The sequence below is a fragment of the Lepidochelys kempii genome, chromosome 3, assembly GCF_965140265.1.
Source record: "Lepidochelys kempii isolate rLepKem1 chromosome 3, rLepKem1.hap2, whole genome shotgun sequence".
Classification (NCBI taxonomy): Eukaryota; Metazoa; Chordata; order Testudines; family Cheloniidae; genus Lepidochelys; species Lepidochelys kempii.
Window position 1 is genome coordinate 9,239,090 of NC_133258.1, and position 15,756 is coordinate 9,254,845.

Genomic DNA, 15,756 nt, shown 5'->3' on the forward strand with positions numbered 1-15,756 from the left:
GAAGTGGAAGGTTGGACATATGACCAGGGAAGAGTATAAAAATATTGCTCGGGCATGTAGGAATGTTATCAGGAGGGCCAAATCGCACCTGGAGCTGCAGCTAGCCAGAGATGTCAAGAGTAACAAGAAGGGTTTCTTCAGGTATGTTGGCAACAAGAAGAAAGCCAAGGAATGTGTGGGCCCCTTACTGAATGAGGGAGGCAACCTAGTGACAGAGGATGTGGAAAAAGCTAATGTACTCAATGCTTTTTTTGCCTCTGTTTTCACTAACAAGGTCAGCTCCCAGACTGCTGCGCTGGGCATCACAAAATGCGGAAGAGATGGCCAGCCCTCTGTGGAGATAGAGGCGGTTAGGGACTATTTAGAAAAGCTGGACGTGCACAAGTCCATGGGGCCGGACGAGTTGCATCCGAGAGTGCTGAAGGAATTGGCGGCTGTGATTGCAGAGCCACTGGCCATTATCTTTGAAAACTCGTGGCGAACCGGGGAAGTCCCGGATGACTGGAAAAAGGCTAATGTAGTGCCAATCTTTAAAAAAGGGAAGAAGGAAGATCCTGGGAACTACAGGCCAGTCAGCCTCACCTCAGTCCCTGGAAAAATCATGGAGCAGGTCCTCAAAGAATCAATCCTGAAGCACTTGCATGAGAGGAAAGTGATCAGGAACAGCCAGCATGGATTCACCAAGGGAAGGTCATGCCTGACTAATCTAATCGCCTTTTATGATGAGATTACTGGTTCTGTGGATGAAGGGAAAGCAGTGGATGTATTGTTTCTTGACTTTAGCAAAGCTTTTGACACGGTCTCCCATAGTATTCTTGTCAGCAAGTTAAGGAAGTATGGGCTGGATGAATGCACTATAAGGTGGGTAGAAAGCTGGCTAAATTGTCGGGCTCAACGGGTAGTGATCAATGGCTCCATGTCTAGTTGGCAGCCGGTATCAAGTGGAGTGCCCCAAGGGTCGGTCCTGGGGCCGGTTTTATTCAATATCTTCATAAATGATCTGGAGGATGGTGTGGATTGCACTCTCAGCAAATTTGCGGATGATACTAAACTGGGAGGAGTGGTAGATACGCTGGAGGGGAGGGATAGGATACAGAAGGACCTAGACCAATTGGAAGATTGGGCCAAAAGGAATCTGATGAGGTTCAATAAGGATAAGTGCAGGGTCCTGCACTTAGGACGGAAGAACCCAATGCACAGCTACAGACTAGGGACCGAATGGCTAGGCAGCAGTTCTGCAGAAAAGGACCTAGGGGTGACAGTGGACGAGAAGCTGGATATGAGTCAGCAGTGTGCCCTTGTTGCCAAGAAGGCCAATGGCATTTTGGGATGTATAAGTAGGGGCATAGCGAGCAGATCAAGGGACGTGATCGTTCCCCTCTATTCGACATTGGTGAGGCCTCATCTGGAGTACTGTGTCCAGTTTTGGGCCCCACACTTCAAGAAGGATGTGGATAAATTGGAGAGAGTCCAGCGAAGGGCAACAAAAATGATTAGGGGACTGGAACACATGAGTTATGAGGAGAGGCTGAGGGAGCTGGGATTGTTTAGCCTGCAGAAGAGAAGAATGAGGGGGGATTTGATAGCTGCTTTCAACTACCTGAAAGGGGGTTCCAAAGAGGATGGCTCTAGACTGTTCTCAATGGTAGCAGATGACAGAACGAGGAGTAATGGTCTCAAGTTGCAGTGGGGGAGGTTTAGATTGGATATTAGGAAAAACTTTTTCACTAAGAGGGTGGTGAAACACTGGAATGCGTTACCTAGGGAGGTGGTAGAATCTCCTTCCTTAGAGGTTTTTAAGGTCAGGCTTGACAAAGCCCTGGCTGGGATGATTTAACTGGGAATTGGTCCTGCTTTGAGCAGGGGGTTGGACTAGATGACCTTCTGGGGTCCCTTCCAACCCTGATATTCTATGATTCTATGATTCTATGCACCAGGGAATCAGCTAGTTTCCTAAGGATTAAAGTCATGAGCACCATGCCAACTTTCGGGATGCGATACCAGCAAAAGAGATAAAAACTGTCTGCTAATTACAGAAATGACATCTGCAAGGAACAACCTGTTATACAGGAATTTTCAGAAACTGCAGTGTGATTTAAATGAGAGATGGGCCAAAGAGGTGGAGTTCAGATCAGGTTTAGGATAGGATTTGGATTCAGGATTGAAGCAGACTAGGGGTTAGCTATGGCTTCGGCTTCAGCAGGGCCAAGGTCTCACAAGCTCTTCTTGTGAGATTCCTGAGCTCCTTTGAATTTAACATACAGCACCACCATCGGTTCCTTGGAAAGGCACAGATAGCTTAGGTAGGACACTGTAGGTAGATAAGTAGTTTGAATCTGGAAAATAGAATGTTTCTGGGTTTGGATCCAAACTAGAACCAATAGGGGGAGTTCAGATACAGGGATTTGAATCCAAACACCTGACTCCCACTTGGACATTAGAAAAGGCTCAGATCTAAGGTTCCACTTTTGGTCCAGCTTTACTTTAAATAGATTATTAATACAAGACTAATTATATGCAACTGTGCTATGAATCTCCATCCAACTCCCTGAAAGCATCAGAAAGGAAGTAGAAAATACTTATTTAAGCCCTATGGTCTTTGTGAGCAGGGTGTTGAGCATGGAGGGACTCCCCCGTTCCCATTTCTTTTCCACTCCCATGTGAAGGGCAGCTGAACCGACCTTTTCTAAGGAACCAGTCAAGGCTGCTCTGATCCTCAGCCATGGAATGGGGGTATTATTCACGGGCAACACAAGGACATTTCCACCCTGAACCCATAGGTTTAACATGTTGCTTCATAGTGCCCCCAGCCTCTCTCAGCTTGGGGAAGTCTGAGCTTGCACTCTGGTCCCCAGCATAGCAGCACATTCACATATTAAGTTAATCTTTTCTCCCTCACACTCACTGTGAGAGCTCCCACTTGGATGGAATTTGGCTCCTGGGATGCAGCTTTCAGCTGCATTCATTTACCTTGTAATCTGTACAAAATGAACGCATGAGACCCACAGGGTGGCATGGTTGAACTGACAGCAGAATGACCTTGCAGCCTGTGGGCCGGATCCTCAGTTGGTGTGGGTCAGAGGAGCACCATTGACTTAAGTGGAGCTACACCAATGTACATCAGTTGAGGATCTGGCCCTCAATCTTTAACTGAGACAGAAACCACTTGACAGAAGCAAACATGGCATCATTCTTTCCCCCAGGTTTGAAACCTGCTGAGCTGGAGATGCATAACAGAGGCCTGGAGCACTGACGAACCCCATGTCAGGAAAGTGGGAGGTTAGGCAAACATTTCAGTGCCAGTGTATGGTCATGGGTAGGAGGAACTGATTCCTGTACGATGTGCTCTTTTCATAGTTTCCTGATACTAACAGCCACCATTTTGGTTTCTTTATGGGACAAACCAACCAACCAACCTGTGTCCCAGTTAGAGTCATGTGCATAGGCAGGTAGGAAATAACATACCAGATTAGACCTGTGCAGTCCACATAGCTCAGTACCTGTGCATGTGACAGTGGCCTGACCAGAGGTTTCAGAGCAAGCCCCTAGTGGATAATTATGGAATAACCTGCCCTTCCTATCAGTGAGTGGTTGGTTTATGTCCTAAACTAGAAAGGTTAATATCCTTCCTAAAACATTTTTTTAGCAGTCCAATGCACTTTGGATGTTCTCATTGCCCACACAAATGTCAATCCTTTTTTAGAATCCTAGCAAGCTCTTGGTCTCAATGATATCTTCAGGCAATGAGTTCCACAGGTTAAATATGTATAGTGTAAAAAAGGATTTCCTTTGATCACTTTTCATCATGTTGCCTTTCAGTTTCATTGACCATAGAGCCCTGCGCGGGACGATTAAAAATCCCACTCCTGCTCTTATGGCAGCGGGTCCTGCCGACTCACGGGATCCCAGTCTTGCTGCAGGGCTCTACACCAGTCCCCCCCAGGGTTATAACTGAAGGCACCATTTATGTACCGTGAGAGAAGGTGACTAGCTGCTCCTGACTTACCTACTCTACAGGCTTTGTTTATTATTTTGTATGCTTCTAACATCTCCCCTAACTGTCTCCTCTGTAAACATATTGCCAGACTGGATCAGACCTTCAGTCCATCTAGCCTAGCATTATGCCTGTGACAGCGGCCAGCACCAAATCCTTCAGAGGAACATGTAAGAACCCTGCAACTGGCAGATGTGGGGCAACCTGCCCCAACATTGTCTCCTACTACTCTCTAATAGTTAGAGATTGGCTTAAGCCCTGAAGCATGAGGTTTAGCACTCCTTCTAAAACGTTGGTTATAATTGAGTAGGAGAACTCTGGATATTCTCGTCAAACGGGCCCAATCTTTTCAATCTCACCTCCTACTGAAGCTTGTCCATACCTTGCGTGCCTAAATATGGCTTTGCATGACTAACTTTGGACACGCGGGTTGGAAAATGCTGGCCTAAGTGACACGCCTAAAGTCATCCAGCAAGTCTTCAGCAGAGCTAGAAAGAGAACCACAAGCCCAATTACCATATGTCGTGGAGGGGGGGCAGTGGTGAGAGTGGGGTGGTTGGGAAAGGAAGTTACTGTACACTTGATAGCTGTTATAGCACCTTGGCCTGGACAGAGCTCGGTATTGTTTATCTACAAAAGCAACTTAGAAGCACTTATCTGCACAGCACAGAGTGACAGGAGCTCTGCAAAAATGTGTGTGCAGCCTGTTATACTCTGAATAATTACACTTAAAACAAGTTATTTATTAGAAATACTAGTGTGGATTTTTTTCTATAAGTAATTGTAATCACCCCCTCCCCTACACACCAAGGACACCTGAAGGGTTTGAACCTGCAATCTTCAGCCAAGCTCTATGCTACCTGAGCTAAAGGAGTATCTCCAATAACTGATAACAGTAGGAGGCCATTATCCTCTAGTGGGCTAACCAGTACAGGGGAAAAGCAACACACACTCGGTGTATGCATTATACAGTCATGTAAGTAAATTAACCCTCTGCCTGCTGCTAAACACCGCAACCTCACATAACTGCATTTTTGGAAAGGGAATGCCAAGGTTTCCCACAACACATCAACACATAGGCCTGGCCTACACTACACAGTTAGATCAACATAAGGCAACTTACATTGACCTAATTATGTCAGCGTACACACGACAGCCTTGTCCCGCCCATGTAAGTGCCCCACTACACCAACATAATAACTCCACCTCCATGAGAGGCGTAGGGCTTAGGTCAGTGTAGTTAGGGTGTCTGTGTAAACACTGTGTTACTTACATTAGCTGGAGCCGTGAAATTGACAAGAAAGCCAGACAGCTAGAGCCTGGCTTCCCCCAGCTCCCCACTCCCACCCGGGCTGCTGCCTGGAGGCTCCCTGCCCCCTGGAGAGCAGCTGGGCTCCCAAAGAGGAGCTGCGCAGAGCTGAGAACCCTGGCTTTCAGACCCCCACACTGTCCCTTTTCAATCAATGGAAGCGCTCCTGGTGAGGACGTGCACCGCCAATAGGAGGAGGGTAGTGTGGACAGTAACTACTGCAGTGACTGTAAGTCTACGTATGTCAGGGCTGTAGTGTAGACATGCCCATAGAATGCAGACCCAGAGGATGCCTCTGTTTGGAGGCTGGCCAGAGGCACATAAAGGATTAATGCCTATTACAGAAACTGCTTCAGTCACATCATCCTGAAAATGCTTTTAGCCCATTTAAAAGAAATCTAAGAAACAAACGACGTGATTCACACTCATTGGGTAATGTAAGGGTGCTTCCCTCAGTATGTTTAGAGGACACATGTCAGCAGCGCTCACCTTAGTCACCGTACCCTTTATAAATCTTTTTTATTTTGTGAGCTGGTGCAATGTCTCAGTGTAATTGCAGGTAAGGGGAGTTGTTTCCTGAAAAGAAGAAGGAAGGAGTATCTCAACACCTGTGCAACAGTACATACAGCTGGAATCATTAAATAAGACTGGCAAAGTACTGCTGTGAGGACTGTGCCCCGGTGACTAAGCCTTACTTCGTGCAGCAGGTGTTGTCTTGCAATCTAATAGCAGCCGGCACTATAGAAATCAAGTACAAAAGATATGTTATGAACCTCTTTTTTCAGTGCACAATACACTCTGCAGTGGTTTAAGTGACTTAGATCAGACCAAAATTCAACTCCACTAGATCATCTAGAGTAAAGCCATACTTGGTTTTTCTCCCCGCACATTTGCCTTCCCAGAAATTCACATGTGTACAGGATTGAGTTTGAGACTGGATCTTCAATATGTTAACAAACGTCACCTTCCCAAGTGGCAGGCAGGCTTGTCCTACAGAGATCAAAACATGCATTAGTTTCCCTATTGCAAACGTCCATTGCCCCTTTGAGTGGCTCGTCAGCTGGCTTCTGCAATAGGGAAATGGTGGGGTCAGACGAGGGTTCCCATCAGCGAGTGCCCATGTGAAAACCTGAACGTAGAGAATGGGCCCTGAGAATGAAATCATCAGCTGCCATTTGGGACAAAAGTCATCTCGGCAACAGTCTTAACTAGCTCAGTACGGTTGCAGCACTTTAGAGATCAGGATCCTCCCCCAGACTTTCCAACTGCAGAAACCACCAAGCATGTCTCAGAAATTGCTTGTTGAATATTCTGTCAATTTTAATTGGATTGTTTTCAAGCCAAATTGTTGCAACTTGAATTCTTTGCTGATCGGTTGGCAGCAGTCACAGAAATATATGATGCACTCTCTTTTTGCACATCTCATTAGTAAAGATGTGTTCTCTGCTTATCCAGAGTAACATGCTTTACTGGTTGACTGACCTGAATACCAGACCTGCTTTCTACAGCAAGTGTTGGATTCAAATAGATTAATGTTCATATACTTTACCAATCAACGAGAGGCAGCAGGCGCACAGTAGACTGTATATTGGAACAGTAGCCAGGCACTTCTGAGTTCTAATCATGAATCTGCCATAGTGGGACTTTGGGCAAATCACTCCACTTCCTTATGCCTCAGTTTCCCTATTTGTATGCTGCTCAGAGTGAGGATCACCTAAGTTAATGTTTGCACAGTGCTCTGAAGATGTAAAGAGCTAATAATGATTGGCATCAAGAGCCATCGTTTACAAACTCCGCTATAGATTTCACTCACTTCATTGCATGTGGCGGTTGTTTTTCCTGTAAAGGACGTGTCACTTTAATCTGTGGTCACATGGAATATTCTTGATATCAAGAGGTGAGACCTCAGCAAAAGGGTCCTCACTGGAGCTGTAAGAAAAGCGAATGTGTGATGGAGAAAGCTGCTGAATTGACAGCCCTGGGGACTGAAGTGACAGCCCTGGGGACTGATCCAAAGCCCACTGAAATCAACGGAAAAACTCCTACTGACTTAACTGGTCTTTTATTTTCAGAATCGGAGCAGCACAGCAACGTAAGTGCCCCTGTCATAAATATAAAGGGAAAGGTAAACCCCTTTAAAATCCCTCCTGGCCAGAGGAAAAATCCTCTTACCTGTAAAGGTTAAGAAGCTAAAGGTAACCTCGCTGGCACCTGACCAAAATGACCAATGAGGAAACAAGATACTTTCAAAAGCTGGGAGGAGGGAGAAAAACAAAGGGTCTGTGTCTGTATGATGCTTTGGCCGGGGACAGAACAGGAATGGAGTCTTAGAACTTAGTAAGTAATCTAGCTAGGTATGTGTTAGATTATGATTTCTTTAAATGGCTGAGAAAATAGCTGTGCTGAATAGAATGAATATTCCTGTCTGTGTGTCTTTTTTGTAACTTAAGGTTTTGCCTAGAGGGATTCTCTATGTTTTGAATCTAATTACCCTGTAAGGTATCTACCATCCTGATTTTACAGAGGTGATTCCTTTACTTCTATTAAAAGTCTTCTTGTAAGAAAACTGAATGCTTTTTCATTGTTCTAAGATCCAAGGGTTTGGGTCTGTGGTCACCAATGCAAATTGGTGAGGATTTTTACCAAACCTTCCCCAGGAAGTGGGGTGCAAGGGTTGGAAGGATTTTGTGGGGAAAGACGTGTCCAAACCACGTTTCCCAGTAAACCCAGATAAAGTTTGGTGGTGGCAGTGGAAATCCAAGGGTAAAATAATTTTGTACCTTGGGGAAGTTTTAACCTAAGCTGGTAAAAGTAAGCTTAGGATGTTTTCATGCAGGTCCCCACATCTGTATCCTAGAGTTCAGAGTGGGGAAGGAACCTTGACAGCCCACCACGCTGCTCGCAGCCAATGTGTCTCAGGCCTGATGTACTCTAAGAGTGAGTGAGCAGAGCATTCTTCATGCCCATTGCCAGCGGCGCTGATGGCTTTTTGATGTGGACGCCTGACTGCTGGGAACCGGACTGAGACAAACAACTCATTCCAAACAGGCCACCAAATAGCTCTCAGTCATTATTGCCTGGGTAACTGGGCGGGGGACCAGGAAACATAAACTCGCATATCGCAAAGCGCGTATGCCCATATGTAGCTTGTAGCTCACCAGTGGCCTTGCAATCCGGTTATTTGTGTGCTGAAAGTTATGCACATGCTTAAGTGCTTTGCTGGGTTGGGTCCTTAGCTCATTATGGAAAATTCTGCATTGAATCAGAGCAAATCTTCAGCACTGATTTTTATCAAAACTCAAGAGTCCTCCATGATTCCTCCCCCAGTTTTCCCACCCTTTTGCATGGCACCAGACTATACCAGGTGCTTCTTCTCCACCCTATCCTGCAATAAGGACCTGCTTCTCTAATCATGGCACATATGACCAACCTACTCCTGCAAGGAGGAACACGCAAGGCTGCTGGTGGGTGGGTCACTTTATAGGGTGGGCCCTCAGAGTGGCACCAGGAGTAATCCTTTCCACCCAGGCAACGTTTTGTGACTTTTTCCCTACTCGCTTTCATACAACTCAACCAAAAGCAATGTCTTTTATAGAGAGCATTAGAAAACAGGACCAGGGGACAATCCTGCATTGGCAGGCAGATGGACTGGATGATCTGACAGGGCTTTTCCATCTCTAGTCCATGTTCTAGAATTGTGTGATACAAAAATTCCTGTACACAAAGACACCTTTCCCTTGCAGGTTCCCATGAAAACGTTCTAGTAAGAAAAGTGGGGGGGTTCTGCTTGCGAAGAGCAGATGATTTATTTAAGCCAGCTTTGACGCCTTGATAATCCTGGACTGGAAGAGACAGATGATCCATTGGATCTTCATTCCAGAATAGAAAGGGTAATCTATGGGGTCCTCTATATCCAGCTTTCCTTAGTTATGGGTTGTATAAATCAGGATGATTTTGCAGAGCAAAGTCACGGACATGCATTAGTTTTGCAGATGCAGGATGGCTTTTGGGGTCCTTTTTTTTTTTTTAAAGCATTCTTGAAGTTCACCAGATTATTTTTTTTACCCTGTCGCAAAACAGATCTTGAGCATGGTTTGGAAGGAACACTTCTGAAAATCCCACCATACAGCAAGAAGTTAACTCATTTTCAAACTTGGCTGTCCAAAGGTAGGTATCTACAGCTGAATTTAAGGACCAAAATGGAAACTTGGCAACGAAATAGAGCTGGATGCAAATTATCCATTGGATTTGGCCTATTCTGAGATCACAAATCTGGCCTGTTCCAGAACAAATCCTGCTTTCTGGCAGCGTATTCCCTGTTCTATGAATTTACCAACTAGTCTAAGCCAATAAATTTCAGCCTCTGGATAGTTCGTAAATTGTTCTGTTCCACTAGTCACTGTTCATTATTGTGTGTGATTGTTTAGCTAAGGATACGTCTACACTGCACAATCCCCTCTGCCCCGCCAGCGAATCTCAGAGCCTGGGTCAACTGACTTGGACTGGTGGGACTTGCATTACAGGGCTAAAAAGATCAGTATAGCTGCTCTGGAGGCTGGGCTCTGAAACCCAGGGAGGATGGTGGGTCTCACTGGGAACATCTATGCTGCTATTTCTAGCCCTGAAGCATGAGCTCAGGTCAGTTGACCTGAGCTCCATGACTCATTGCTGTGGGGGAGCAGGTACTCTAAGTCACATGACGTGGTTACCGCACCCTGGCAGGATGACTGAAACTTTTCAACAAGAGAATGAGGACTGGCAAAGAATGAACAGAGACTAGCAAACATGGCTATTTGCCCACGACGACCCTGGTTTGCAGGCACACATGAAGATTTACAAACAATAGCTATTATCCAAGCATTCACGTGAACAAAGCCACAACCGCACAACTGTTTGCAAAGAGGGAAGGACAAGGCATGTGAACAGCCTTTAAGAAAAGTAAGTTTGCAACCACTTTATCCAGCATTCACCCAGCTCCAGTCTAAACACGCAAAGATATAGCTTTACCTCAGAATTAACTTTGGCTTGGCCTACACTTAAAACTTATACCAGCTAAGCTATGTCAGTCAAGGGCAGGGAAAAAACCACACCCTTGGCCAACAGAGCTATACCAACAAACCCCACCGTGTAGATACAGCTTTGCGGATAGAAGAATGGTTCTGTTGACATAGCTGATCTCATTTGGGGAGGTGGTGTTCTTAGCCCAGCAGAAGGTGTACACTGAATCTACCCTATGGGGCTATGCCAACATAGCTATACTGGCATGGACTCTGTACAGCAGACATAGCTGATGGCTCTTACTTGGGTGTTGCCCCAAACCTCCCTGTCATCCACACATGAAAACCTCTCACCTGAGTTTAGTGATGCTTCCAACACAAGCTAACTGGCCCAGCTGGGGATGTGCATTAGAGCACGGGTGCCACTTTCACACAGGCTGGCAACTGCCCACTTTGCAGTGAGGACGCAGGCTAAACCACTCACATGCCTATAGTCCTCCACTGCTGTTCCCCCCCCGTGCCCAAAGGGACAGACAAGTTCTCCCACAGTTCGCTGGCAAAGAATGATAGAGTGGCTCAGCTGACTGCAGTGCAAAGAACCATGGGATAGGCCCCCGGAAGTCCCAGTGGCACACGAGGGGAGTGCAGCACCCATGAGCACTTAGGGCATCTCTATATTAATGGTTAAGTACATTAAGTACCTCACGCAGAGCAACATTTTTCACAGACCTGAGCGAGGAAGTTAGGTCGACCTAAGTTTTAGGGATAGGTCAGGCCTCAGTAACTTGGGCAGGGCTTTGCAGTGTGGCTGCACACACCTGGGCTAGGCTGATCCCAGTGCAGCTCACCCGGGCTAACTCTACAGTGAAGACACACCCACAGTTTAGATGCCTAAGTAGTCATTTAAAACCTAACTTTTGGCATTCTGGTTTGAAAAGTGGACCACGCACTTACTGTAATTCTTGCTGTTCCCTTCTTAAATACACAGTAGGTTACATACTGTTTATTACAGGAGAAGTATAATGCATGTACCACATAATGTCCCATAGATTTCAACAGGGCGTTGCAAAATTAAGATTTACACTGAAAATCTCTTTTGGATTAACAGCAGCCAATAGCCAGAGTTTTGCAGGATCAGGCTACCCTCAATAGACGTACAATGCTACTTGTATAGAATACAGTAGCCTTGGTCAGACAAATTCCCAGCAAAAAGTTTACACAAAGCACTCATGACATCAGTGGAAGGGCATCAGGAGTTTCTCTAAATCCTATTAAGTCGAGAGGAACCACATGAGAAATTAAATATAAAAACTGCTTATTTTAAAAACTGAGGTGAATTTAGTGTCAAACCCCCTTCCCAATGTGTCTTCAGTCATATCTGATTGCTCTGCTGACTATAATTAGTTGTCACTGACTTTGCCTGTTATTAGCACTGTACCGTCAATCTAGTCAGGGGTGCACTGGGGTTGCATCGGGATTTCCAGTGGATTCGCAGCCTACAGGACTAATCCAAGCAAGGATGATGAAGCATGGCTCCCAAAAAGCCACACAGGTTCGGGAGTAAGTGTTCCGCTCCCATGTGATTTTAAATGGCGGGGGAAACAGGGGCATTCGCTGACAATTTTGTTCACGGGCCCACGGCAGAATCAAATCCAGTTTACCCTCCCAGAGCTGGCTTGGGTCTGCAGTACTAACAGCACTAAAAAATTGTAATCAGTAGATAGGAGTCAAAGGTCCACAGGGAGCCAATACATTGAGCAAGACAGTGGGTGATCTTTTCTACACAGTCGCTTTTTAATATTACCTCCTTTTCCCTTGGTTTTTGTCTCCTTAAGAGAAATCTTGGATGTTACTTTCTTGATGGTTTCTCTTTGTATTTCATTTATTTTTGCATGAAATTGTACTTGACAGGGAAAGGTATATACAACTGGATTGAGAAAGTGCCCGCCAATCTTGTACCTTAGCAAGGAACGTGGCATGCTTAGGAAACTCTTCATTCACCAAGCTTTGCAGTGCAGATGTTAGCAAAACATGCAGCCCACTCAATGCAGCATACTGGTCAATGGAGTTGAACCACTTACGCCAGTGGTGAATTTGGTCCTGCATCTACTAAAGCAATGAAGTGTTGCTTAAGACAAGTCTTGCTGTCTGTATATACAATGCTTGCCATGAAAATGGCAGCACTTGCTGATGGTTAGCACACATGGTGTCTGAGATAATACAGGTTTCAGAGTAGCCGTGTTAGTCTGTATCCACAAAAAGAACAAATTTATTTGAGCATAAGCTTTCGTGAGCTATAGCTCACTTCATCGGATGCATGTGCTCTCGTGCTGGTAACAGCTCACCTTACCTGATCACTCTTGTTACAGTGTGTATGGTAACACCCATTGTTTCATGTTCTTTGTGTATATAAAATCTCCCCACTGTATTTTCCACTGCATGCATCCGATGAAGTGAGCTGTAGCTCACGAAAGCTTGTGCTCAAATAAATTTGTTAGTCTCTAAGGTGCCACAAGTACTCTTTTTTTTTTTTTTTTTTTGAGATAATACAGTTTTTCCCTATTCTTAGACTAGTTCAGAACTGTGGTACCAAAAAGCGTGTTTGAACTCATGGCAAAAGTGGACTTTTTAAGGGTGACCACCTTGTCTGTATCTATGAAACGTAGCACTTTATATAGCACTTTGCACAGTCTAAACAAGGCACAAACATTTACCAGTTAACCCTCACAACACCCCTCTGAGGCAGATATGTTTTATTGTCCCCTCTGCAGGCAGGAAGACTGAGGCAGAAAAAGGTCATGTGATTTGCCCAAGGCTACACAGCAAGTAAGTGGCAGCACCAGGAGCAGAGCTAAGGAATTCCTGGTGCCCAGCCTTGTGATCACTCCTCATGACCAGGCTGGTCTATGAGAGACTGAAGTAGTAGAGTATTTTTTCCAGCAGCACAAGCAGAAATTTACTGAGCAAGTGCAGCGTGGAGCTGAAACGAGTTTTGTCCAAAGTGCCAGCACCTTCCACGACAGTGTGGTCGGTCAACAAAACATCCAACAGCGGCTGAGAAAATGGGCCACTTACATGGTAATGTTTCTGCACGGTTCTTTTGGATCATTATGCAGAGCTGTAGCACCAGTTGGGGCGCGCTCTCCAGGAAAGTCTCCAGGAGGCGCAGCATGTTCACGTCTGCATACTCGTACATCATAGCCCAGTAGAAGCGCCGTTGGTGTTCCTTCCGCCTCTGGCTCTGGATCCCCAGGTACATGGTTCGGATATACCTGCAGCACAGGGAAGGAGCAAGCCGACCATCAGTCATTGGCGACAACAGCTGGCGGGGGTGCGGGGGTCAAATAGCAACCAATGGAATAAGAACCAGTAGGCCAGGAAAGGATAACAGCTCAGAGCAGGAGGGAGAGCTCTCTCTCTATGGAGATGTGTCCTATGTAGAGCTTTCTCTGGGGCCGGTCCAAGACTGTGAAACGAACTCCCACAAGATCTAAGAACCACCTCCGACATCACCACTTTCTGTACAGCCAAGACTTCAGTAGCCAGCGCCCAGCTCAGCAGACATAAAATAAACCAATCCCAAATAAGTCCATTCAAACAAACAAGCAAAAAGAAACCTCGCGCAGTTTTCCCATTGGAGAGAAAAGTGAGAGAGAGGAAATCACACGTGGCAAATGCTAGTCACATCATTTAATGCACGGCTGGCCGTGCTCAGATACTGTGGTGACCAGGGCAGTATAAGAATGAGAACAGAATAGAATAATCCTGGCAGAATCTGATGCTTCTCTTCAGGCAGGGAAGTCCTAATATTTGCTGACTGAAAGCCACCTTAGCCACTTCCCAAGAACCCAATGAGCCGACCTAATTTCCCTTAGATAGCGCAGCGTGCAGCCACATTGACCTTTAACTCAGAGGAGTGGCTTGCAAAGACTACAGGACGCAGCTTTGGATTAAGACATAGCATCACATCCGGGGACCTAGATCTGCAGCAGGCTGCACCTCCATGTTAAATGTGAGAGCAGCCGCAAGTCACGCTGTAGAACTCCACTGGCCAACCCTGGTCTTAAAGGGAGGCAATAGATGGAGTCAGCAGAAAAAAAACATTACAAACAAAAATGCAAATTCTAAACTACTCGACAGTGCCTCTTACAGTCATTTGAAATGTGCCACCTGGAAGGGAGTTTCCTTCTTTACATGTTTTGTGGCTGAACTCCTACAATGGTGAATTCAGGAGTGTTTATTTTCCCTCTGAAGGGAAACCAAATGCTTGAAGAGAGAAAGTAGCGGAAGTAATTGTTGGGTTTTTTTGAGGAGGACTGGGAGACAGATTTGGGGCTGCTTGGCAATAATTGGTGAATTCTGTATATTGACCTGGTTATTGAGAGGAGATGTTTATTGTGTGAATATTTTGGTTAATCTAATAGGGCGTTGTAGGGTAAAAAAAGCAGGAAGTGGGGGAAATGGCTTAAACATAAACCACTTTTCAGCACTTCTGAGAGTTGTTAAGAGATGAAGCCAGGACAGGAAAAGGCCCGCGAATATAGAAGAGCAAAAACTGTGGCAGGTTTAAAAGGAACACTCTCAGGGGACAGAGGAGGAGGACAGTAGTTGTTCGGGGACACAGATGCCTCTTGTGGGTATCTGAAGAAGGTAGGCCTGCCCAGGTTCCTGTCAGGGGCTGGCGATCCTCTAAGAAAGACGTGTGCAGGCTGCTTGTTGTTTGAACAGCCTTTTCCCTCTGACAATCTAAAAGATTTGTTCCTAAGGCAAAACTAGACAATAATTATCTGATCACTGTACAGCACTGATCTAAGACACCCCAGGGGAAGAACTAACTGCTGGTGCCAGAACTCAGATGTGGAGGGTAAGGACAGTTGATAGACAGGGCACAGAAGGCTGGGAAGAACTGAGAAATTTCACCTCAGGAGAGGCAAAGGCATGAGGTCTAAAACCTGAGGGGGTGCACTCAGAGGGTGTGTCTACCCAGCACACTAAGCCTGGCCTCCTGAATCAGGTTTGGGCCCGAGACCCCCTTCCGTCCACACAGAAAGCAGTCTGACTCAGGTTGACTCAGGTCAACAAGCACCTAGGTCTTAGGACCTTGCTGGGAGGAGGGCAGTCAGAGCCCGCATCTTGCTGTGATGTGGGTCCAAGCTCTGTTGTTCTGCAGTGTGCAGGCAGCTCAAGTAGGGTCACCAACTTTCTAATCACACAAAACCAAACACCCTTGTCCCTCCCCCTTCCCAGCCCCTTTCTGGAGACCCTGCCCCTTCTGAGGCCCTCCCCTCCCCCCACCCCGCTCACTCCATTCCCCTGTTGCTCGCTTTCCTCCACCCTCACTCACTTTTGCCGGGCTGGGGCAGGGTGTTGGGGTGCGGAAGGGGGTGAGGGCTCCAGCTGGGAGTGTGGGCTCCAGGGTGGGACCAGAAATGAGGGGTTCAGGGTGCGGCAGGGGG

The 15,756-nt window shown here is 46.2% G+C and overlaps 1 protein-coding gene across 1 annotated transcript in view; it reads right to left on the minus strand.

Moving 5' to 3' along the window:
• The window catches only part of XKR6 (XK related 6), a 288,705-nt gene that overhangs the window by 15,146 nt on the left and 257,803 nt on the right, over positions 1-15,756 (minus strand). The window contains 1 exon segment of the mRNA XM_073335671.1: positions 13,376-13,572. Coding sequence (XP_073191772.1) covers positions 13,376-13,572 — 197 coding nt within the window.